The sequence below is a fragment of the Bufo bufo genome, chromosome 1 (genome assembly GCF_905171765.1).
Source record: "Bufo bufo chromosome 1, aBufBuf1.1, whole genome shotgun sequence".
Classification (NCBI taxonomy): domain Eukaryota; kingdom Metazoa; phylum Chordata; class Amphibia; order Anura; family Bufonidae; genus Bufo; species Bufo bufo.
Genome location: NC_053389.1, coordinates 289,298,185 through 289,324,767, shown reverse-complemented (window position 1 = coordinate 289,324,767; position 26,583 = coordinate 289,298,185). Strand labels below are relative to the sequence as shown.

General features: G+C 44.4%; 1 protein-coding gene across 1 annotated transcript; it reads right to left on the bottom strand.

Moving 5' to 3' along the window:
• Positions 1-5,654: 5,654 nt before the first annotated feature.
• Positions 5,655-26,508, bottom strand: LOC121004722 (zona pellucida sperm-binding protein 4-like). Its single transcript, XM_040437077.1, has 12 exons — positions 26,325-26,508; positions 23,718-23,839; positions 23,394-23,490; positions 20,783-20,938; positions 11,339-11,529; positions 9,792-9,889; positions 9,587-9,714; positions 7,432-7,621; positions 7,211-7,358; positions 6,280-6,355; positions 6,041-6,154; positions 5,655-5,797 (listed from the first exon to the last, which is right to left on the bottom strand). The coding sequence occupies exons 1-12, from the start codon at positions 26,506-26,508 to the stop codon at positions 5,655-5,657; spliced, it is 1,647 nt and encodes a 548-aa protein (XP_040293011.1).
• Between the last annotated feature and the right edge of the window lie 75 nt (positions 26,509-26,583).

Here is a 26,583-nt window from a genome sequence, read left to right as displayed (position 1 = left end):
CGGTGTTGCTATCAGTGTGTGAAGAGTGCGAGAAGAGGGTTGCATTGACAATCCAACACAATGGGCAGCACATTGAACACATTTTATAAGTGCTCAGAAACTTGTAAATAACTCATGAAAGAATAAAGTTACATTAAAACCAAGCACATCATTGTTTTTCTTGTGAAATTCCCAATAAGTTTGATGTGTCACATGACCCTCTTCCTATTGAAAAAACTAAAGTTGGATTCAAAATGTCCGACTTCAAAAATGCCCACCATGGTCACCACCCATCTTGAAAAGTTTCCCCCTCACATATACTAATGTGCCACAAACAGGAAGTTAATATCACCAACCATTTCCATTTTATTAAGGTGTATCCATATAAATGGCCCACCCTGTAGTATCAATTATATCTACCATAATATATGTGATTGTAATGTTGTATATTATTGCTACATTGTTCTTATAAAATTTATAACTTGTATTTTATGGGGATTTAATAAATATTTTCTGCATATGTCAATTTGGTTGCCAAGTGTACGAGTGCCCGCTCATTTTCCTATTATTACATTTGCCTTTTAACCACTTCAGCCCCCCTAGCTTAAACACCCTTAATGACCAGGCCACTTTTTACACTTCTGTACTACACTACTTTCACCGTTTATTGCTCTGTCATGCAACTTACCACCCAAATGAATTTTACCTCCTTTTCTTCTCACTAATAGAGCTTTCATTTGGTGGTATTTCATTGCTGCTGACATTTTTACTTTTTTTGTTATTAATTGAAATTTACCGATTTTTTGCAAAAAAATGACATTTTTCACTTTCAGTTGTAAAATTTTTCAAAAAAAAAACATCTATATATAATTTTTTCTCTAAATTTATTGTTCTACATGTTTTTGATTAAAAAAAATGGTTTGGGTAAAAGTTATAGCGTTTATAAAATATGGTACAAAATGTGAATTTCTGCTTTTTGAAGCAGCTCTGACTTTCAGAGCACCTGTCATGTTTCCTGAGGTTCTACAATGCCCAGACAGTAGAAAAACCCCACAAATGACCCCATTTCGGAAAGTAGACAACACCCTAAGGTATTCGCTGATGGGCATAGTGAGTTCATAGAACTTTTTATTTTTTGTCACAAGTTAGTGGAAAATGATGAATTTTTTATTTATTTTTTTTCCTTACAAAGTCTCATATTTCACTAACTTGTGACAAAAAATAAAAACTTCCATGAACTCACTATGCCCATCATGAAACACCTTGGGGTGTCTTCTTTACAAAATGGGGTCACTTGTGGGGTAGTTATACTGCCCTGGCATTTTAGGGGCCCTAAAGCATGAGAAGAAGTCTGGAATCTAAATGTCAATTTTTTTTTACGCATTTGGATTCCGTGAGGGGTATGCTGAGTTCATGTGAGATTTTATTTTTTGACACAAGTTAGTGGAATATGAGACTTTGTAAGAAAAAAACATACAAAAAAAATAAAATAAATCAATTTCCGCTAACTTGTGCCAAAAAAATGTCTGAATGGAGCCTTACAGGGGGGTGATCAATGACAGGGGGGTGATCAGGGAGTCTATATGGGGTGATCACCACCCTGTCATTGATCACCCCCCTGTAAGGCTCCATTCAGACGTCCGTATGTGATTTGCGGATCCGATCCATGGATGCGTGGATCCGCAAAACACATACGGACATCTGAATGGAGCCTTACAGGGGGGTGATCAATGACAGGGGGGTGATCATGGAGTGTATATGGGGTGATCACCCCCCTGTCATTGATCACTCCCCTGTAAGGCTCCATTCAGAGGTCCACATGTTTTTTACGGATCTACGGATACATGGATCGGATCCGCAAAACACATACGGACATCTGAATGGAGCCTTACAGGGGGGTGATCAATGACAGGGGGGTCATCATGGAGTGTATATGGGGTGATCACCACCCTGTCATTGATCACCCCCCTGTAAGGCTCCATTCAGACGTCCGTATGTGTTTTGTGGATCCGATCCATGTATCCGTGGATCCGTAAAAAACATACGGACGTCTGAATGGAGCCTGACAGGGGGGGTGATCAGGGAGTCTATATGGGGTGATCAGGGGTTCCTAAGGGGTTAATAAGTGACGGGGGGGTGGGTAGTGTAGTGTGGTGCTACTTATTACAGAGCTGCCTGTGTCCTCTGGTGGTCGATCCACGCAAAAGGGACCACCAGAGGACCAGGTATATTAGACGCTGTTATCAAAACAGCGTCTAATATACCTGTTAGGGGTTAAAAAAAATAAAAATAAATCGCATCTACAGCCTGCGATCGCCGCTGGCAGGCTGCAGATCTACTCGGTTACCTTCCGATCCTGTGTACGCGCGTTCACAGGAAATCTCGCGTCTCACTTAACCATGTGTCCATGGTTAAGTGGACCTTCCCAGTAACTGCATTGGTCAGGGCACGTGTGACGTTATGGTACACCTTGAAAAATAGTGTGTAATGCGGGACAGCCGCCGACATCAGGCTGCAGAAGGCCTCAGTGTCCACAAGCCTAAATGGCACCATTTCTAGGGCAAGTAATTTAGAATGCTGCTTATTTAGTTCAAATGCCTGGTGTCTGATCATCCACCTCATTAAACAGTAATTGCCATTCCCCACAGTCATCTTCTTGTGATTGTGGATGCTCAAGAGTTTGGGTATAATGGCACAAGATCTGTCCCTCTTCAAGCATGGTTGACGAGAGGGCCAAATCAAGGAATGGCGCTGAAAAGAGCTCCTCGGAATATCCGAGTGTGGGATCACTTGTTTGCCAAGACTCTCCATGGTGGGAGGAAGGAGGATCAGGGTGAGCATTGTGTTGACCAGACTCTTGGCTACTAAAACTGGACTTGGTGGAAGACAGGGTGGTGCTTAACCGACTGAAAGCATTATCTGCTGCAATACAACCGACCACCTGGTCACACTGGTTTGACTTCAAGAGTGGTGTCCTGCGCCACCCTGCAAACTGGGATATGAAGCTAGGTATCGTGGCTTATTGTTCTCCTTGTGCTGCGGCAGCAGGCACAGTTTAACCACTGCATGCACCATCACAGCTACTGCCCGCCCCTTACTGCTTGCCTTCTTCATATATGATTAAAAGTCTGTCAAACATACAGTAGCATAGGATTTGTAAGTGTATGCGCAAACAAATTTAAAATAGTATTTGGGCTGTGGAAACATCACACAGGAGATATCCCGCAGGTAATGTAAATTCTGTCACTAGCAGCTAATGAAAAATTACAGGGAATGTCACAGGTATTTGGGGTAAGGAAATGTTATACAGGAGAGGTACCACCGGTAATGTCACTGCCCGCAGCGTCTACGCAATAAAGCACATTGTATGTCAGATACATTTTTGAAGTGCACACGTTACACTGGTAATGTCACTGTCAGAAGCGGACACTGGATATCAGATATTTTTTGGATGCGCACACTTTACATTGGAGATGTTGCGCAGCTAATGTCGCTGTCTGCCACGGCCTAACTATTGTACGCTATTTAGTGCAGGATGCGCTAAAAATAGATATTGCTGCCACACACACAATAGTCCTTAAAAGGACTTTCGGGTCTCTGAAAAGTTTTGGTGGTAAAAATCTTAAATAACTCCCTGTCAGGGAGAGCTGTGCTCAGGAAGGGACAAAGAATGAGCCAAACATGCGTCATTGGGTGCTATATAGCACCAGGTGATGTGTTCCAGCCAACCAATCACTGTAATGGCTACTGGCATTTCAGTGAGGGGAGTACTTACCTGCACGTTTGTGCTTGAGCACCATGCTTGAGTCTCCTCCCCGCAAAACAGGGAGACTCAAGCTTTGCGCTCAAGCACATGCGGTACTCGGCCAAGTACCGCTATGTGCTGAGCATAGCAATGCTCAAGCCAAACAGCAGTTCGGCCGAGCATGCGTGCTCAACACTAATCACTATATTAACAGTAGGAACATTATATAACTGTTTTAAATACCTATTTTGGCCTTTCTGCTTCCATAAAACACAGATCTTAGTGGAGTGAATGTCTGTTCAGCTCCTCTTGTGTAATGATTCTAGCAGCTCCTGCTAGGGGAATTTCCCACACAGGCTGTGTGTGAGGCTGACTGATTGGTCAAGACTCCTGCCCAGCAACAGTTTAAGGCCAAATGCACACGACTCAGGACTTGAGACTAGTGATGATAGAGCATGCTCAGCCAAACACCAGTTCAGCTCGAGCATCTCGATGCTCGGCACATGGCGGTATTCGGACGAATACCGCATGTGCTCGAGCGCAATGCTCAAGTCTCCACCCCGCATGTTTCTTGGCTGCTATGCAGCCAATGAACGTGCATGTATGTACTTCCCTCACTGTAATGCCATAGCCATGTTGGCATTACAGTGATTGGCTGGCCGGAACATGTCATCGGGTGCTATATAGCACCCAAAGATGCATTTTCAGCTCATTCTTAGGGTACTTTCACACTAGCGTTAGTGTGATCTGGCAGTCAGTTCCATCGTCGGAGCTGCCTGCCGGATCTGCCGATCAGTGTGAGACCTGACAGCATTTGTAGACGGATCCGGGTGCAGATCGGTCTACAAATGGATTGCAAGAACTGATCCATCTCTCCGCTTGTCAGGCGGATGGACAGATCTGCCCTTCAGTTTTGCAATGCCGGATCCAGCACTAATGCAAGTCAATAGGAATTAATGCCGGATCCGGCATTTGATCAGGAATTCTGGACGGACATAATATTGCTGCATGCTGCGGTATTATGTCTGGCCAAAACGCCTGACCCTGACTGAACGAAAGGCATACTGATGCAAACTGCATGGATTTCTATCCATACAGAATGCATTGGGATATGCCTGATCAGTTCTTTTCCGGCAATTATGGAGTAACAGTCTGGTTAGACTAAAAGTCAGATATCAAAATTCTTCTAATGCCACAGTGCAAAAGGCACTTCATAATGCTGTGCCTGCCACACTGCATGTTTAGAAAAATCTACTTCAAGTCTAGAATATGCTGCACGTTGCGCCATAAGTAGGGTTTCAGCAAAAGCCAATTACTTAAGTGAGTTTTTTTGTTTAAGTGTAGAGAGAAACAAAAAAAAGTGATGAAGTGAGCTTTCCTAGTTAGGAAGGGAAACTTTGCATATAGTTCTTTGGTGAAGATCATTGTCAGTCAGTTTAAAACCATTGCAGAATCAAAACTTTCCATGAAGTTTAATGCATTACAGCTAAGTTACAAGAGCCAATAATTATGTCCAAATAGAGGAATCGGCTGGGTGCCTACATTATGGCTATAGTAAGCCACATATCAATACCCTACATGTGACCAAGCTGAGGTTTACTACTATTATGCAACTTAAAACCATGGCAAGTACATGTGCAGTGTGGCTGTCCTTATTCACATGCAGTTAATGTGAATATGCTGCAGCATGTACAAGCTCCCTTAAGATCCACTCCTACCTCAAGATAAAATCAAAAGTGGTACCAACTAGCTTGTTCAGTTGCAATGGTGATGTCTGAGAGACTGTTTAGTGTAGAGAACACAAGGAACTATGCTGTATAGGAAGACCAGCAACCTAGAGCAGTTACTAGTTAGATGAGCAACTCAAAATCCCACAAGTTCTTTATCAGCAATATTGTTATATTGAACACAATACATGTTACTGAGAGATCTACTTTATTAGAGCATTTACTGTGGACAGTGCACATTTCTTTTGTTTCCTATACAAGTAGATACCCAGAAGAGACACCACCAAGATGAAGACGGTAGCCACTATGCCTGGAAACCAAGCAAGGGCAAGTCCAGAGCCAAAACCTGTTTTAAAAGGGAAAAAAAAAAAAAAAAAGTTAGCCCAAGCTAGAACATTTGTATGCCAGGTTCATTTTCAATTACAGCCAGTATTGAGCAAAGTCCTGTAGGTGTGCGTTCAAAATGCTGAAGTAACATACTTTTGATACTACCAGTATGATCTTTGCCAATTTGAACTTCAGCCCAATTTGAAGGCCTCAACTATTGTACCATGCACAACCACATTCAGTGATGTCAATAGCACACTACCTTCGTCCTTGTCGACTAGGTTATTTGTTTTGATCTCTTCAGAATAAAATATCACAGGACCATGAGAAGTCACTGTAAGAGTGTTGTCTGTCTGCTGCAATTCCACCATTCTCTCTGCAAGACAAAAAGTTGATCAAATTGGTGCCTACAAGTAGTGTAACAAGCAATCAGTTAAATGTTAGCAGAATGGAAAACCCTCAACTGAGAGAGGAGTAAAGACAATTTACTGGGTCACCTACTTTTCCTTTGACAGGTCACAGAGCATGTCTCCGAGGCAGATGGGACACATACTGAAGCACTGCAGTGAAAGAATACCTATAGGAACACAAGTCACCTGTAGTTTATGTAATTGTAACAAACAGCTCCTGGTTATTTGTGTTATTCACACACTAGTTCAATGTGCTGTTTCGGAATAAATTTAAATACCAAGGGTGGTTAATCATCTATAATTATAGTAGCCCAATATTGAGCTGTCCAGAGTACAGTGCTAAGCAGGGAAGCTTATGTCTGTGTAGGGAAGATACCTGGCACTGTGTGGAGAGCAGGGAGTCCTGAGCACCCCATGCTGGGAAATTGGGACCAGTCAAAATGCTCCCCCCTCCCCAGCCCATGGCACAGGGCTATGACGTGGGCAGGAACGTAGATTTTTTTTGACCATCTGGACTCCAGTTCCAACATTGTAAAAGTTAGCCGACAGACCTCCCCTGTGAGGCAAGGATATAGTAGAACAGAGGGCCCCAGGATCTGTACAGGCAAGGAAGTTCAGGTTCTAAGAGATAGCTGGCTGGCTTATACTTCCTGTGGCTTGAAGCCACACAGGAACAAAGGGAGATACAAATAGTTTCCTCATCTTAAAGTGGTAGAAAGATGCAAGGTCTAAATTTTTACACAAGCGAGCCCAGGAAGTCACAATAGCCCCATTTGGCAACTGATGCCACAATTCTGGAGTGAAGGCATAAATCAGGACTCAAGTACTGTGTGTATTCTACAAAGATTCTGTGAGCAGCATCTACAACATGGATTAGATGTACAGTGGGTAGTATCCATATTGGAATTATGGCTTACTAGATCTGGGAATGTCAATATTTCTTTAAATTACAGGTGACACCTACTGATTTGGCAACAAGTCCTCCACACACTTCCATAAAAACACTTATCCAAGCAGCTTACCGATCCTCCAAGAGCAGTTTGGGTGTTCGAATCCACAAAGGTGAAGGTGCTTACAATGAAACGACTGTAGTATGTTGGAAAAGTTATTCCTTGTGAGGAAGTAACAGGAACCAGCTCTGTAAGATAGTTGTCTCCAGCAAAAGGGCAGCTGAAACAACATAAGTACTTGTATCATTACAGCCCTAAGCAAGAGAATGTTTGATCGTTTATCCAGTCCTCACCTGCTGGACAAGATAGGCCATTGGGGAAAGCTAGTAGGCTCAGGAGAACTGGTGGCCCAGCAGTTGTTCAAAATCAGAACTAGGCTTGGATCAGTCCTCTGCAGGATGTGAACTTCAACATGCACAGGATCTCTTAACACTCTTAAAATAGGATAATCTTCATCTGCATAGTATGAGCTATACTGCACATCTGCAAGACATATCCAACATCAGCTTTTGCATGACCATACAGTTTCACATCCAAGAATAAGGGAATCTGTTTGGCATATTAGTCAATAGAACATTTTGTCAAGTACAACTACATAAGCCCTTATACACTAGCTGCATGCCAGACTAAGTTATGTTCCCATCAGATGGGTGGCAGTCAGTTCAGATTTCTTACCATTTGTGATTTTGCAGTTACAGCTTAAGGGTTGGCACCCAGAAGCTGCCCTCTTGAATTTAACTGTCACCTACCCTCAGCATGGCAAGACAGATAAATACTGTGGTAAGGTAGCAATTTTAGGTAGCTGCACCATTTGGTTCTGCTGGAATGGCACTTTGTGGTGCACCATTGTGTTGCTGACTGGCCCACATTTGTTGTCCCTGCTTACAACTTTTTTTCCAGGGCCACTTTACATTCCCTGTTCACTATGGGTCCCATGGACAGTATGTTCAGGTTTCCCCCAATATCCATGTTATCAGGAATGTCTATTATGTATGATCTTAATCTACATCAAACACCTTTGAAAGACAAAAAAGTATTAAGCAGATGGCTCACTCTGATTTATCACGACAGGTGCACTAGTTCAAAGAAACACCCCCTGATTCTGATTAGCGTAAATGTAAGTTGGATGGAACCGGCACTCAGACAATAGGAATTCACGTGGAACTTGAATCTTATTAATATTAAAATATTTATTAAACAACAAGTATATATCCTATGTGCACTAGGTTAAAATTTTAAAACATCTAAAAAGCATATACAATCATATGTGTCTATCAAATGTCCATGACTGGAACACAAATATCCGTATACTGCGACACAGAGGGGTGCATCCGTGTTTCCCAGATGATATTGGCTATTTGGATCGCAGCCGTCTGTGGCGGAGCAGAGCAGAATATAGTAAACGTGAGTCCCAGATATAGACAAATATGGGCGTATCACCTGTGAAGCAACTATCCCAGCGGTGCATGGCCATGTACTAAAGAACGAATAGATTTACCCACTTTGAGCTCACGTAAGACCAAGGCAGACTGCAGGATTCACGAAAGTGAAATACCTGATACAGGTCTCCCGCGAGAATAGAGACGGGATTCTAACTAGGACCTGACCGGATACCAATCAAGCGGAGATAGGCTGAAGCGTGCAAACGCCACGAGAAGTAACCCTTCCGCGGGATCCATTCAGTGAGCCGACTGGAGTCACAGTGAGTAAAGAGACTATTCTAAGTGAAGCTGTACTAAACCACGGAACAACAGGTGGTATAAGTACGGGAGCTACTTACTTTCTGGACAATCGATTTCTTATACATAGGCGTACTCAGACCCTGAGACGTCCTTAACAAATAGACTATCCACAAGTGGTGTGAACTACAGACTTACTCTGAAAGCCATATATATTTTTTTTATTTTTCATTTTTTATTCTATATCCCATATAGGTGGCATAAAGATATTAATTTATTGATATAATGTATTACTATGTATAAGTTTGTATAACCGGGATAGCAACTACATATTTGTCTATATCTGGGACTCACGTTTACTATATTCTGCTCTGCTCCGCCACAGACGGCTGCGATCCAAATAGCCAATATCATCTGGGAAACACGGATGCACCCCTCTGTGTCGCAGTATACGGATATTTGTGTTCCAGTCATGGACATTTGATAGACACATATGATTGTATATGCTTTTTAGATGTTTTTAAAATTTTAACCTAGTGCACATAGGATATATACTTGTTGTTTAATAAATATTTTAATATTAATAAGATTCAAGTTCCACGTGAATTCCTATTGTCTGAGTGCCGGTTCCATCCAACTTACCTTTGAAAGACAGTTCTTAAGATAAGCCAATTTAAAGTGGTTGCGTAAGGTAAGCCATGCCCAACTTTGCCATGCCCAACCCTTCCTATGCAGGTCACAAATTGTTTCCAAGTAGCTTGTTAATTACCTCGAGCTATTCTCATCTCCAAGGTTAGAGGTCCCATGGTAGATACAGGGAGAGGAGGTGGAAGGGTGAAGACCTCTACCTGCAGTGGGACAATGCCAGTCCGTGAAAAGCTACAGCTTACAGTCACTCTGTAGGAAGAGGAGCATTTTGTAATCCAACCATGGTACTTGTAGGGTCAAAAAAACAAAACAAACCTTGACCTTACCTCATAGTACTGTCTCTAGTGACCGATGCCGACTGCCAGGTGATTACTCTGTTGGTTGCCACAAAAGTGTACTCATACACCATGGATGCATCAACCGCCTGTTAAATAGTTAACATAGGTGAGATACTGTTGTCATTTCATTTAGCATTTCTCTTCATAACTTACACCCGACAGACTAAATGAAAGTGTCCACACTGACAGAAACAAGGCATTTTACAGCAGAAGCAGAGAGAATAAGATTTTAAATAGTGTTATCCGCATGCTGTGAACATGGATTATTTAATGCACTTCTATAGCGCTACTATATTCTGCGGCACTTTATAGACATTGCGCTGTCCCCAATGGAGCTCAGTCTAAGTTCCCTATCAGTATGTCTTTGGTGTGTGGGAGGAAACAGGAGTACCCAGAGGAAACCTATGCAAATACAGGGAGAACATACAAACTCTATGCAGATGTTGTCCTTTGATTCAAATCAAGGACCCCAGTGCTGTAAGGCACCAGCGCTTAGCACTGAGCTGCAGGTTCTAAAGGGGTTTTCTGGGAAGATTTTACCCTTCAGTTATCAATATCTGATCAGTGTGGGTCCAACTCCCACAGATCTTTGAAGAGGCTTTGGTGTGTTAAGCACCTTCACACCATATTCATCAATTCACTCAAATAGGGCCAAACTGGCAGCTGTACGTGGGCCATGTTACTAACATCACTGGCCCAAGAGGCCATGGTACTCAATGGCCTCAAATAGCTTAACAGGGGTGCAGGGATTTAGACTCCTACCCATCAGGTAATAAAGGCCCATCCTGAGATTAGGCCATTATTACTCTGAAAACCCCTTTTAACCTACAGCAGTTTATTCTGCTGATCTTTGCCCCTTTGTAGTGCATAGGATGAAATCCAAGCCAAGTTTGCATGCAACACATGCAGATTATGTCTAATGGCTGTACCACAACAGTGGCTGATGAAAGTGTTCAGTGCTTCAAAGAAAGTCTGGCAGTGTAAATGTGGATATTAGAAGTGGACAACCTCTTTAAGGGGTTAAGCAGGTCATTAAACTGAGCTATCCTCTGGATAGATCAGCTGTTTTAGAAGGCAGCAGCACTGGCAGTAGTGCTGCTGCCTTCTTGCCGTTTACCGCAGGCCCAATGACATCATGGCTAGTATCAATGGCCTGGGTGGGGCTAAGATCTGTTCACTTGAATGGAGCTTAGCCCTACCAAGGCCATTGATACTAGTTGTGACGTCACTGGGCCGGCAGTAAACAGTGAGAAGGCCGCAGCACTACTGCCTTCTCACAGAGCTGATCAGCAGGGTTCCCAGGTGTCAGACCCCCGCCGATCAGATGCTGATAATCTATCCGAAGAATAGATCAGTTTAATAAAAATAAAATTATAAAAATTCAGAACACCTAAAATATGCACAAAAATATGCACAGATAAAAAGACATGCCTGATCTGGACTAGATTGGGCCAGTTCCCCTTGCCATTTTCTGTAGTCAATAGACATTAAGCAGTATTTCAGGCAGGTTCAGCATGATTGGACATTTTGCTCACCTCGTTTGCACTCCCACAGGACAATGGGAACTGGAACCCAATAAATGATGCAGTTGTTGCCACCATCAGGCTTGGGCACGAGTTTGAATCCACACCAAGTACTTTTACAGAGTCCAGGATCAAGGATGGTATGGTTATGTCTTTTGAAATCGCAACCACCATGTTATTTTCAGCAGAGCAGTAGGTAGTCACTACACAGAAGAGGCAGACTGTTAAGGCATCCACTCTACATGCAACAAAGTTTCAAGTTTCCATGCAAGGGTTTATCCTGACCCATCCTCAGAATAGGCAAGTATGTAATCAGTAGGTGTACAACACCTGGAACACCCACCGATCAGCTGTTTGAGAAGTTAGCAGCGCTCCTGTAAGCACTGCAGACTTCTTGCGGCTTTTCCTAGGCCAGTGATGCCACATTAATTGTGGACATGGCCTAGGAGTAGCTCAGCCGCATTCAAGTAAATGGGGCCCAAGTGTAATACCAAGCACAGCTGCTATACAACGTATGGAGTTGTGAGAAGGCAGCGGCCACAGGAGTGCAGGTGCCTTCTCAAAACTGCTAATTGGCAGGGGTCCCAGGTGTTAGACCCCTGCTGAGCAGATCCTAATGACCTACCCTGATGGGTCTTTCAACCTTTATACTGATGACCTTTCTAACTGAGGTACTTCGGTATGTTATGGTGGCCAGTATGGCACTATAGAAGGTAGTATTCAAGGTTAGGTTCCCATCTTATAGATATCGCCTTGATGCCAGCAGACATGCAAAAATTGTACAAAATTTGCCACAAATCTCAAATTCGTAAGAGCATAGCATTAGCACCAGAATATTTTCTATTACTATGGAATTGTTGTATGTTATGGGTGTTTGCAGAGTGCTGTTGCATTGGGTTTTCTTTCTTTGCGTTTCTAGCCATGGCAGCATGCACCTGTGCATTGGGATGTGCTGACTGACCCCATTTTTCCCTGCAGTAGATTACCCGGCCGCCCCAATTAAAGGGGTTGTCTCATCTCAGACAATGGGGCATATCGCCATCAGATGCCCCCATTGTGTTATGGGGTGGGGGCCACATCTCTCTAAGCAGAGCCCCACAATGTGGTGGCTGGAGGCAGGGCCGGCTCCAGGTTCATGTGGGCCCTTGGGCGATAAATCCCAGTGGGCCCCCATGAGGCATTTTTTTACATTGACATGTCCCCCTGTGGCTCCTACACGGTATAATGACCCCCAGTGGCCCCTATACAGTATAATGACTACTAGTGGCCCTTCACACAGTATAATGAACCCCCAATTCCCCCCCACTGTATAATGACCACCTGTGGCCCTGCATTCAGAATAATAACCCCCAGTCGCCCCCATTTAGAATAATGACCCCCAGTAGCCCCCACACTGGGGGAATACTGTATGGAGGGGGCTCTGGGGGTATTTATACTGAATGGAGGGTCATTGGTGATCATTACTAAATGGGGGACACTGGGGGTCATTATACTATGTAAAGGGCCCTCACAGTATAATGACCCCACAGTGGCCCTCCATTCAGAATAATGACCCCCAGTCGCCCCCACACTGGGGGTTATACTGTATGGAGGGGGAACGAGGGGTTATTATATTTAATGGGGGCTCTGGTGGTCATTATGCTAAATGGGGGGCACTGGGAGTCATTATACTGTGTAAGGGACCCTCACAGTGTGATGAATGACCCCCCAGTGGCCCCCTCACATACCTATCATTGCAGGGGAGCTGGTGGTCCTGTCATTCACTAACCGCAGCTCCCAGCTCCCCACATGAACCTGGAGCCGGCCCTGAATGACCCCCAGTAGCCCCCACACGGGGGGAATACTGTATGGAGGGGGCTCTGGGGGTCATTATACTGAATGGAGGGTCATTGGTGATCATTATACTAAATGGGGGACACTGGGGGTCATTATACTATGTAAAGGGCCCTCACAGTATAATGACCCCACAGTGACCCTCCATTCAGAATAATGACCCCCAGTCGCCCCCACACTGGGGGTTATACTGTATGGAGGGGGCACGAGGGGTTATTATATTTAATGGGGGATCTGGTGGTCATTATGCTAAATGGAGGGTCAATGGGGATCATTATACTAAATGGGGGGCACTGGGAGTCATTATACTGTGTAAGGGACCCTCACAGTGTGATGAATGACCCCCCAGTGGCCCCCTCACATACCTATCATTGCAGGGGAGCTGGTGGTCCTGTCATTCACTAACCGCAGCTCCCTGCGCTCCTTCTCTACGGCGGCCCGCTGCAGCAGTGAGCCAGGCCTGGAGGAGAGAAGGAGATGTGCAGTGATGGAGCTAGAACTGACTGGGCCCCACAGCGAAATTTAGTACGCCCCCCTCCCCCCCAATGTGTGTTCACATTACGTTTTTCCTATCGGTTTGATGTATACACATGTGCTGCACTCCACGTTTTTGTATCCTGCAGAGTCAAGTAAAAAATGCATACGTTAACGTATATGTTTTTTTACCATGGAACTGTATGGTGAACGGACGCCACTGTACGGCATCAGTCTGAGGCATCTGTTAACGCATACATTTTCAGTATGCATTAAATGGATGGCAAAAATGTGATGTGAACCCAGCCCTAGTGTCAGAATAAGCCCCAGTACACAGCGGAGCAGCGTGGCGGAGAGGGGAGGCCGCCATGTACTGACAGATCGCTACCTGGTCCTGGTGGTCAGGGGTGAGGACTGTGCTTCCCAAGGATCATTTTCTACTGGGAAATACAGGGCACAGTATAATACACTAGAATCTATATAATATAAAGATATTAGCCCCACCCCCCGAATAATCATACGATTAGGGGTCATTTATTATATAGAAATACGTCTATATTAGGCGTATTTCTGACACAGATGTGGCGCAAAGGTCCTTAACCACCTCAGCCCCCAGTGCTTAAACACCCTGAAAGACCAGGCCACTTTTTACACTTCTGACCTACACTACTTTCACCGTTTATTGCTCGGTCATGCAACTTACCACCCAAATGAATTTTACCTCCTTTTCTTCTCACTAATAGAGCTTTCATTTGGTGGTATTTCATTGCTGCTGACATTTTTACTTTTTTTGTTATTAATCGAAATTTAACGATTTTTTTGCAAAAAAATGACAATTTTTCACTTTCAGTTGTAAAATTTTGCAAAAAAAACGAGATCCATATAGAAATTTTGCTCTAAATTTATAGTTCTACATGTCTTTGATAAAAAAAAAATGTTTGGGTAAAAAAAAAATGGTTTGGGTAAAAGTTATAGCGTTTACAAACTATGGTACAAAAATGTGAATTTCCGCTTTTTGAAGCAGCTCTGACTTTCTGAGCACCTGTCATGTTTCCTGAGGTTCTACAATGCCCAGACAGTACAAACACCCCACAAATGACCCCATTTCTGAAAGTACACACCCTAAGGTATTCGCTGATGGGCATAGTGAGTTCATAGAACTTTTTATTTTTTGTCACAAGTTAGCGGAAAATGATGATTTTTTTTTTTTTTTTTTTTTTTCTTACAAAGTCTCATATTCCACTAACTTGTGACAAAAAATAAAAAGTTCTATGAACTCACTATGCCCATCAGCGAATACCTTGGGGTCTCTTCTTTCCAAAATGGGGTCACTTGTGGGGTAGTTATACTGCCCTGGCATTCTAGGGGCCCAAATGTGTGGTAAGGAGTTTGAAATCAAATTCAGTAAAAAATGACCTGTGAAATCCGAAAGGTGCTCTTTGGAATATGGGCCCCTTTGCCCACCTAGGCTGCAAAAAAGTGTCACACATCTGGTATCTCCGTACTCAGGAGAAGGTGGGGAATGTGTTTTGGGGTGTCATTTTATATATACCCATGCTGGGTGAGAGAAATATCTTGGCAAAAGACAACTTTTCCCATTTTTTTATACAAAGTTGTCATTTGACCAAGATATTTATCTCACCCAGTATGGGTATATGTAAAAAGACACCCCAAAACACATTCCTCAACTTCTCCTGAGTACGGGGATACCAGATGTGTGACGCTTTTTTGCAGCCTAGGTGGGCAAAGGGGCCCATATTCCAAAGAGCACCTTTCGGATTTCACTCCTCATTTTTTCCTGAATTTGATTTCAAACTCCTTACCACACATTTGGGCCCCTAGAATACCAGGGCAGTATAACTACCCCACAAGTGACCCCATTTTGGAAAGAAGACACCCCAAGGTATTCCGTGAGGGGCATGGCGAGTTCCTAGAATTTTTTATTTTTTGTCACAAGTTAGTGGAAAATGATGATTTTTTTATTTTTTTTTTTTTTTCATACAAAGTCTCATATTCCACAAACTTGTGACAAAAAATAAAAACTTCCATGAACTCACTATGCCCATCAGCGAATACCTTGGGGTCTCTTCTTTCCAAAATGGGGTCACTTGTGGGGTAGTTATACTGCCCTGGCATTCTAGGGGCCCAAATGTGTGGTAAGTAGGTAAATGACCTGTGAAATCCGAAAGGTGCTCTTTGGAATGTGGGCCCCTTTGCCCCCCTAGGCTGCAAAAAAGTGTCACACATCTGGTATCTCCGTACTCAGGAGAAGTTGAGGAATGTGTTTTGGGGTGTCTTTTTACATATACCCATGCTGGGTGAGATAAATATCTTGGTCAAATGCCAACTTTGTATAAAAAAATGGGAAAAGTTGTCTTTTGCCAAGATATTTCTCTCACCCAGCATGGGTATATGTAAAATGACACCCCAAAACACATTCCCCAACTTCTCCCGATTACGGAGATACCAGATGTGTGACACTTTTTTGCAGCCTAGGTGGGCAAAGGGGCCCATATTCAAAAGAGCACCTTTTGGATTTCAAAGGTCATTTTTTACAGAATTTGATTTCAAACTCCTTACCACACATTTGGGCCCCTAGAATGCCAGGGCAGTATAACTACCCCACAAGTGACCCCATTTTGGAAAGAAGAGACCCCAAGGTATTCGCTGATGGGCATAGTGAGTTCATGGAACTTTTTATTTTTTGTCACAAGTTAGTGGAATATGAGACTTTGTATGAAAAAAAAAAAAAAAAAAAAAAAAAAATAAGCATTTTCCACTAACTTGTGACAAAAAATAAAAAATTCTAGGAACTCGCCATGCCCCTCACGGAATACCTTGGGGTGTCTTCTTTCCAAAATGGGGTCACTTGTGGGGTAGTTATACTGCCCTGGCATTTTCCAGGGGCCCTAATGTGTGGTAAGTAGGTAAATGACCAGTGAAATCCGAAAGGTGCTCTTTGGAATATGGGCCCCTTTGCCCACCTAGGCTGCAAAAAAGTGTCACACATGTGGTATCGCCGTATTCAGGAGAAGTTGGGGAATGTGTTTTGGGGTGTCATTTTACATATACCCATGCTGGGTGAGAGAAATATCTTGGCAAAAGACAACTTTTCCCATTTTTTTATACAAAGTTGGCATTTGACCAAGATATTTCTCTCACCCAGCATGGGTATATGTAAAATGACACCCCAAAACACATTCCCCAACGTCTCCTGAATACGGAGATACCACATGTGTGACACTTTTTTGCAGCCTAGGTGGGCAAAGGTGCCCAAATTCCTTTTAGGAGGGCATTTTTAGACATTTGGATACCAGACTTCTTCTCACGCTTTGGGGCCCCTAGAATGCCAGGGCAGTATAAATACCCCACATGTGACCCCATTTTGGAAAGAAGACACCCCAAGGTATTCAATGAGGGGCATGGCGAGTTCATAGAAATTTTTTTTTTTTGGCACAAGTTAGCGGAAATTGATATTTTTTATTTTTTTCTCACAAAGTCTCCCGTTCCGCTAACTTGGGACAAAAATTTCAATCTTTCATGGACTCAATATGCCCCTCACGGAATACCTGGGGGTGTCTTCTTTCCGAAATGGGGTCACATGTGGGGTATTTATACTGCCCTGGCATTCTAGGGGCCCTAAAGCGTGAGAAGAAGTCTGGAATATAAATGTCTAAAAAATTTTACGCATTTGGATTCCGTGAGGGGTATGGTGAGTTCATGTGAGATTTTATTTTTTGACACAAGTTAGTGGAATATGAGACTTTGTAAGAAAAAAAAAAAAAAAATTCCGCTAACTTGGGCCAAAAAAATATCTGAATGGAGCCTTACAGAGGGGTGATCAATGACAGGGGGGTTGATCAATGACAGGGGGGTTGATCAATGACAGGGGGGTTGATCAATGACAGGGGGGTTGATCAATGACAGGGGGGTGATCAGGGAGTCTATATGGGGTGATAACCACAGTCATTGATCACGCCCCTGTAAGGCTTCATTCAGACGTCCGGATGCGTTTTGCGGATCCGATCCATCTATCAGTGCATCCGTAAAAATCATGCGGACGTCTGAATGGAGCTTTACAGGGGGGTAATCAATGACAGGGGGGTGATCAGGGAGTCTATATGGGGTGATCACCACAGTCATTGATCACGCCCCTGTAAGGCTTCATTCAGACGTCCGGATGCGTTTTGCGGATCCGATCCATCTATCAGTGCATCCGTAAAAATCATGCGGACGTCTGAATGGAGCTTTACAGGGGGGTAATCAATGACAGGGGGGTGATCAGGGAGTCTATATGGGGTGATCACCACAGTCATTGATCATGCCCCTGTAAGGCTTCATTCAGACGTCCGGATGCGTTTTGCGGATCCGATCCATCTATCAGTGCATCCGTAAAAATCATGCGGACATCTGAATGGAGCTTTACAGGGGGGTAATCAATGACAGGGGGGTGATCACCACAGTCATTGATCATGCCCCTGTAAGGCTTCATTCAGACGACCGGATGCGTTTTGCGGATCCGATCCATGTATCAGTGCATCCGTAAAAATCATGCGGACATCTGAATGGAGCTTTACAGGGGGGTGATCAATGACAGGGGGGTAATCAATGACAGGGGGGTGATCAGGGAGTCTATATGGGGTGATCACCACAGTCATTGATCACGCCCCTGTAAGGCTTCATTCAGACGACCGGATGCGTTTTGCGGATCCGATCCATGTATCAGTGCATCCGTAAAAATCATGCGGACATCTGAATGGAGCTTTACAGGGGGGTGATCAGGGAGTCTATATGGGGTGATCACCACAGTCATTGATCATGCCCCTGTAAGGCTTCATTCAGACGTCCGGATGCGTTTTGCGGATCCGATCCATCTATCAGTGGATCCGTAAAAATCATGCGGACGTCTGAATGGAGCTTTACAGGGGGGTAATCAATGACAGGGGGGTAATCAATGACAGGGGGGTGATCAGGGAGTCTATATGGGGTGATCACCACAGTCATTGATCACGCCCCTGTAAGGCTTCATTCAGACGTCCGGATGCGTTTTGCGGATCCGATCCATCTATCAGTGGATCCGTAAAAATCATGCGGACGTCTGAATGGAGCTTTACAGGGGGTTGATCAATGACAGGGGGGTAATCAATGACAGGGGGGTGATCAGGGAGTCTATATGGGGTGATCAGGGGTGATTAGGGGTGATCAGGGGCTAATAAGGGGTTAATAAGTGACGGGGGGGGGGGGGGGTAGTGTAGTGTAGTGGTGCTTGGTGCTACTTTACTGAGCTACCTGTGTCCTCTGGTGGTCGATCCAAACAAAGGGGACCACCAGAGGACCAGGTAGCAGGTATATTAGACGCTGTTATAAAAACAGCGTCTAATATACCTGTTAGGGGTTAAAAAAAACACATCTCCAGCCTGCCAGCGAACGATCGCCGCTGGCAGGCTGGAGATCAACTCTCTTACCTTCCGTTCCTGTGAGCGCGCGCGCCTGTGTGCGCGCGTTCACAGGAAATCTCGCGTCTCGCGAGATGACGCGTATATGCGTGACTGTGCGCAGGGCTGCCACCTCCGGAACGCGATCCTGCGTTAGGCGGTCCGGAGGTGGTTAACACCGCAATCTGTATCTTTTCCCGCTCATGCCAGGTCTAAAAAAAGTGGTGTGGGCAGAAAGGGGATACAGTTATGGCCATGCAGTTATTGGATACCACCGCCATATAGTGATAACACCGCCATATAGTGATAACACCGCCATATAGTGATAACACCGCCATATAGTGATAACACCGCCATACAAGGATAAAACCACCATACAGTGACCGGATAAAAGGGTATAAGAGGGCACAGTACAGGGAATGACTATGGGCACTGCACAGAGTGTGGTAAGAGGGCACAATGCAGGGTATAAAGGGGCACAGTACGGGGTGGGGGGCACAGTCACATGACCCTGTGATGTTAGAAGGTCCTTATGGTGAATGCGGTTCAGATGCCACCATAATGAGAGGCAGAGGAGTGAGACAGGGGCCCGGGGCCCTGGATGGACAGGAGGGGTGGACACAGCAAGTAGGTTGAAGGGGCTCTGAGGGGGATTCATACAAGTAGTGGCAGGAGGTCTGTGCAGGGCAGCAATAGGAGATAGGAGGGTGGGACAGGAGCCCTGGATACATGAGGGAGGAAAGGAGACAGCAGGGGCTCCATAAGGGTGATATAGGACAGGATATGGGGGGGGGGGGGGGGGGGGGCAGGTGTCATGGAGGCAATCAGCTTAATAAAACAGTAACACAACTAAATAGAATGAAGCAGCAGTGTCCCCCCCTTTCCTTCTGTCCCACAGACAAGAGACAGTCACAGTGCAGACTCACTCACAGACTGTCTCCACACTTCTCTGCTCCAGCTCCAGCCCTGCGGTCTCTCTCCAGTCTCCTCAGGCAGCGTGTGTCCTGTGTAGAGGGGGCGTGTCCTGAGTAGAGGGGGCGTGTTCTGAGTCTCTGCAGCTCAGAGGGCCCACCAGAGGGGTACTGCGTATGTGAAATGACAGCAGTGAGAGCTCCCATCTGTATTGATGGAAGTGCTCATAGCAGCTCAGTGGGCCCCCCCAGGAGCATTGGGCCCCGGCACTTGCCCGGGGATGCCGGGTTATGACGCCGGCCCTGGCTGGAGGACTAGTCTAGCCACCACCAAGCACTCCCCATAGAAGTGAATGGAAGCGCACCACACATGACTGGTCACCGCTCCCATTCACTTCTATGGGCCTGATGGAAATAGCCAAGCCCGGGCCAAGCCATTTTCAGTGGCCACATAAAATAAATGTAGGGTGGCTGCACATGCACCCAACATCACTTTCGGGGCTCCGTTCTATCAGACAATGGGGTAAATCCTAGCATGAATACAAGTTATGCTGTATTGGACCTGCAGATGGAGCATTTTGATTGTCAGAAATTGGAGTCCCTCAATCTCATGAAACGTGATGTCATGATTAATTTCTGCCAATATATTCCAACTATAAACTGACAGAATGATCCCCATTTCTCAGCTTTACTGCTTGTGTGCAGCCATTATTTTTTTATTTATGTAAACCGACAGTGATACGCTAACTGCTACAGCCCGGGTGGTGGGGGATGAATAGAATTACATTATTGCAAAGACTCACATTTCTTTCCATAGTAGCAGCGCAGTGCAAGTGCGTTTTGAGAAAAGCAGCATCCAAGTCCTTCACAAAGTTCTTGAGATACAGAGTCATTAGCACACGGCAGGCGGTCAGCTTGCAGAACTGAAGCACAGTCACTTGGACTAGGAGCATCCATAGCTATAGATAAGGAAACATTGTCAATACAATTTATGTCTCCAACAGATCCATGAGACAGGAGCACTAACTCAACTCGTCTGAAGTCCATGTCCTGCGACTGACATTAAAAAGGTTGTCCAGTTTCAGTAGAAAACTGGGCAACTGTCTAGTCCAGTTCTCTGCTGGGATCTTTTTACCCACCTGCAGTAGTGACATCACCCAACTGCTACAGCCAGTCACTGGCCTATGTGCACTGGGTATTTTCACACTTGCGTAGTTGGATTCCGGCAGGCAGTTCTGTCACCGGATCCGGAAATCCGTATGCAAACAAATTACATTTGTAGACTGATCTGTCTCACAAATGCATTGCAATACTGGATCCGTCTCTAGTGTCATCTGGAAAAACGGAGACAGTATTTATGTCTTTCCCATTTTCTAAAGGTTTGCGCATGTGCAGACCAGAAAACAGGGGTTTGAACCCTTGGTGCTGGATCAGGCATTAATGCACTTCAATGGAAAATGCTGGATCCAGCAAGTGTTCTGGAATTTGACGGAGAAAATACCACAGCATGCTGTGGTATTTTCTCCGGCCAAATACCATAAGTGACTGAATTGAAGACATCCTGAAGCCTACTGAACAGATTGCTCTCCATTCAAAGACGCATTAGGATAAAATTAATCAGTTCTTTTCCGTATTAAGCCCCTAGGACAGAACTCTATACCGGAAAAGAATAACTAGTGTGAAAGTAGCCCAAGGCCAGTAATCGATTATAGTGGTCACATGTCCATTTGAGCAGCCAGGTTAACAAGTCCTGGATGAGCACTAGTAGTGCAACATGATATCTGTCTAGTAACACTACTGCAGGCAGATCCCCCTCTAGTCCAGACAACCCATAGAATTTTTTAATTAGCTTCCCAAGCCACTTATGCTGCTCCCATAGATTTGAGTGGAGAATTATATAAGTGTGGCCTATAGGTTTGCATCTGAGATGTGGGACCCACACCTACTGAACAGTGAAAACCTTTTAAGCCTACTTGTGGAGGTGCAAAAACATAAGCATGATGTTGGGACTTTCTAAAGACAGTCTTGCATTGACACCAAGTTGGTGGAATGTTCTCCAAGATGAACCAGTTGTGAAGTTAAACGTAGTGCATCTTTAAAAATTATAGACCAAGTGTGTTAACTGCCTCACTAACAATTCAAAAACCTTGCATGAAATTAAGTCAATGTTACTAGCATACTAAACCATGCCCAGGTTGAATAGCCTGAGAATAACGCAAGTTCCAAATTTTGGCACAAACTTTATACACCCTTTTGTTTAACTCTCCATGGAAAATTTATGGGGTGGGGACAGGGTTGCCAACCAGAATTTCTGGACAGCTGATCACAAAAGTCAGACAATTTATGGACAAAGTGGAAAACCTTTGACTTTACTATACATGACAGAATTAGGTTAATGGCTGAATAGCCTAGCCTTTGAATGATCATACGCCAGCGCAGCACAGTAGTCCAAACTTGATGCACACTTCCAATGACACTGGGCAAAGGTCTTGAGATCCTTCATGGAACTGCTCCTGGCTAGCAAGTAGCTGGACAATAAACACTGCCAATGTCTATCCAGATGACAATCTGCCATCAGCTGGCTAGAGTGGCCATGTTTCACAACATCAGGATGTTCATGACTACCTTTTGCCAGCATTTGTTTACAGGCAATCGTTCTGCACATTAAACCTCTGGAATTCCAGTACAGCTGGAGGTGGAATTTTGCCATGGAATATATTGCAGAGGGTGAAACCCACAGCACAAGTAAAGCATGGGGCAGATTTTTAGAGAACTCAGCCACACACTTGGAGAAGTTCTCATCCTCACTGCTGTATAGTGACAGCAAGTTAGATGTCCACTGGCCCTAGGATGCCCAGATTAACTAGGTTTCACTGAATTTATGGGACTAGATTTAGGTTCTATGGCGTAACAAGTTATTAAACTGGTTAAATTACACCATTTGAACAAGTGGTTAATCTGGAAAAATTCAGCTCAAACTGAATTGCTAGAACTATGGACCATCATAGGGATTGTTAAGGGCTGCTACTTTCCTGCAGAGTATTGGATCAACTCTAAAGTGAATTTAAATGTTATTCTGCACAGTACTTTGACTGAAAAGCATGACCAAGTTAATCTTTACCCCAGTCTGAAAACTCAAATTGTAGCTGCAGGCAGCATGTCATTTTAAATCCAAGTATGAGACTGTCACGCTGTCATTTGGTCCATGGGCTGCAGGCGATAGTCTAGTGACAATGATCAGCTGTCCCCAGCAGCTTAAGAGTAGAGTGGCAGTGTGTCTTCTCCATTTGAATAGTGGTGGGGGAAACACCAACCAAAGTCAATTGGACACTTACATATTCTGTGGACAGAAGATAATCTGACCAACCAATTGAACAGTCTACCAAGTTTTTTTTTTTTAATACAAATCTTTACCTGGAAGAATCGGGCATGCAAGATCTTTCTTGTGATACTGGGACTTCTCATCACGAAGAATTTCTTCCAGAGTGATCGTTACCACATAGCTTCCATTCTGAGAGGGGAAAAAAAAAAAAAATATGAAAATAAAAAAAAAATATATAAGTGAATTTTCCTGCAGCTTTCCCCTTAGTACAAAAAAGCCCCCTAACAGTAGCAAAAACACTTCCATCCTAAGGGCCTTCAACTACTGTTCTCACTGCAAGAAACACCAATATAAATCTACCCTTAAACCGTTATGAGCAGTTCAGACCTTGCAGAGTTAGATGCTCCACAACTTACCTCCTCACGAACATAACAGCCATTGAAAGTAGAGCCAACCACCAGTGAGCCATCAGGTTTCTGTCCAATCCAAGTCCCGCAAGTGGAGTCATTGTGAAGATAGTGAGGCTTTCCATTCTTGTCTAGAATTACAGTCAGTTCATACATACAACTTGCTCTTAAAATTCAGTATGACATTTTTACTGTACACAAGTTGTCCACACAACAGCCACAATGAAGAAAAAACACTCCAGCTTTAAGTCTTACCTCAGCTTGGCACAATTTTGAACTATTAGGAGTTGAACCATTGTACAGGTAGAACTCCCATTTGCCTGCAAAGCCACAAAGCCATCAATTTGAGAACCAAGTTAACCTGCCATGACCCTACATACTGGTGTGAAGCACATTTGTATTACAGTAGAGAAAGTTTAAAGGACAGTTTAGGCATCGTTGACATCTGCAGAAAGCCTCCCATTCCTGAAAGTGGAGTGCAAGCCAAATACTTACCACATGAATGAATTGCACTGATAAATCCCATTGAATAGAGTTTCCATTACAGTTCCATGCAGGTCTCACTCATATACTGGCAGGGGATGTGCCCAACTTATGACAAGGAACACACTGCATCATAAATTAGGTGCATCCTTCAGCATTCTGAACCTGGAGTGAGAAACCATTTCCATGCATAGATTTTTTCAGGGACAATATTCCAGACCCCACCACTCCCAAGTGCAAGTATGGCATAAAAGGGGGTGACTTGATGCATGGAAGGGACCATCAAATCCTTAGCATGCTGCATTATTTTAACAGTTTGCAATTCAGGCTCCTGAGATCTATAAATGCATATGTTATGAGAAAGATACTGTTTTTTTTGTTTTTTTTTTACATACTAGTTATGAAAAACTCCCTTTACCACCATTATCAGAACACCCAGCTTCCAGATGGCAGGAGTGTTTTGATGCAAGTGTAGCGGTCAGGGGAGGAAGAGACCGCAAGGCAGGATTCAAGTACAGTACAGCAGACTGAAGCAAAATGAAACTGCCGGAAAACCTAAACAGTACCACCACACCAGAGGCACAATTGGTCAATGACAGGAATGGCAAGACCTTGTACTGGTCTGACACAGTCCCACTCCTCTGGAACACACTGCAGTACTTCAGTTAAGAGGCTATCTTGGCCTGTCTCAAACACAGCCAGCTTCTCAGGACTCCATGAGTCAGGCTCTGTGTCCCATCACTAGCCTTTACTTGGCTCCTAACATGGCAGCCATCAACACAACTGTGCAAAAAACAATATTCTAAGGGACTGACCCTTACATGAGCACAGAGCCACCTAGTGGCCAGTGCACAGCTCAACTGTATAGCAGGGCAATGCCAGTAGTCTACTCATGTTCGGGCCTGTGACAAAAGAAATTAATTACTGGGTAGGTGTATGGGGTCTGGTGTCTCAGTGAGGAGGACTGACTTTAGGTCAACCCTGAGCAGACATTTAGAGGATTCTAGTCTCAATCCCTAGCTCAAGACCTTTTCAACAAGAAAACCCAGACAGTGTCAATGTTAAGTCCACAGCATGTCAAGCAGAGTTGGAGTGAAGTCCCTTGGGCCCACCAGAGGAAATGATTGAGAGCCCACTCTCTATAGAGAATTAAGGGCCCATTATTGTCAGATCTTAGGCCCACTGGAGGATCCTTTGGTACTCTGGTGGGCCAATCCAACCCCGGTGTCGATATGTTGCCGGTTTCTACTATGAATTTCCAGCTTCCAAAGTGGAACACATTTGCAAACCCATCATGTGTGGCAGTACACTAACAGTAGGGATGAGCAAACTTGTGTTCTCAAGTTCAGTGTACAAGGTTTGGGTTCTAAGAATTCCATTATGGATGCCTCTACCACTGACCATAGCTTTTGGTTCGTTGTAGCAGAATCTTTAGATAACTGAAACCTTGTACACAAGTTTCCTCACCCCCAACATGCCACACTTGCCCTGCCCTTTTCTAATGGCATATAATCAGAATTTAACTTTGTTGCCGGGAGATATTCCCAGGGGCACCAACAAAACACTGGCATGCTCAGATATTTAGACAGTACTAGCAGATATTCACCCCCAGATGCCTCTGGTAAACTGAGCACTGTTCATTTTGAAGCTGCTACTCCTAAATACAGACAGCAGAAGACAGATACACAATAAGGCCTCTCGCCCACAAACATAAGGGCTCCATGCCCACACTGGACCGCAATGCATGGGCACCCACATGCGGATTACTTACCTATTTACTTGAATGGAGTCTGCAATCCATCTGTTCCACAAAGATATAAGTTCTATCCTTTTGTGGAACAAAAGCACAAACCACCACAGAAGCACTCCGTAGTGCTCCCATTCCGCAAGGCATATCCAGGTTTGCAGACGCATTCAAGTGAATGGGTCCACATCCATGATGCAGAATGCACACAGCTGGTGACCCGTGTATTGTGGAACCGCCGTATGCGGTCCACACCACAGACACAGAACCCGTACATTCATGGGCAAGAGGCCTAAGCAATAAAAAAGTACCACCACATTTTTCCACAGAAGACAGCACCATGAGAAGGTATTACATACATCTTAGCCTAATTACTACATAGGACCTACCAATGATACTCAAGGCAAAAGCTGCATCCTCCAACAAAGAAGGTAGAGAAATCTCCATAGTGTGAGATCCACACTGCAGATGGGAAGGATCATCCCAATAGTCCTGTGTCACACATACTAAAGACCCCAATCCATAAGCCAAAAGGGCTAAGACCAGCTTCATCCCTGCTTTGCCCAAGCCCATTCTGGCAGCTGCTACCAATACCGCAGTCTGCCATAGCCCAGAGTTTTATAGCTTGTGTGAGGCCAGAGCAGCTGT

Bases quoted from the DNA above. Each gene is read 5' to 3' on its own strand.
- LOC121004722 (XM_040437077.1), bottom strand. From the start codon at position 26,508: ATGGGCTTGGGCAAAGCAGGGATGAAGCTGGTCTTAGCCCTTTTGGCT. The intron at 7,622-9,586 runs GTAATTAACAAG...TATGTCTTGCAG, and splicing joins GGAGATGAGAATAGCTCGAG to ATGTGCAGTATAGCTCATAC. The intron at 6,155-6,279 runs GTAGGTGACCCA...TTTGTCTTGCAG, and splicing joins TGTGACCTGTCAAAGGAAAA to AGAGAATGGTGGAATTGCAG.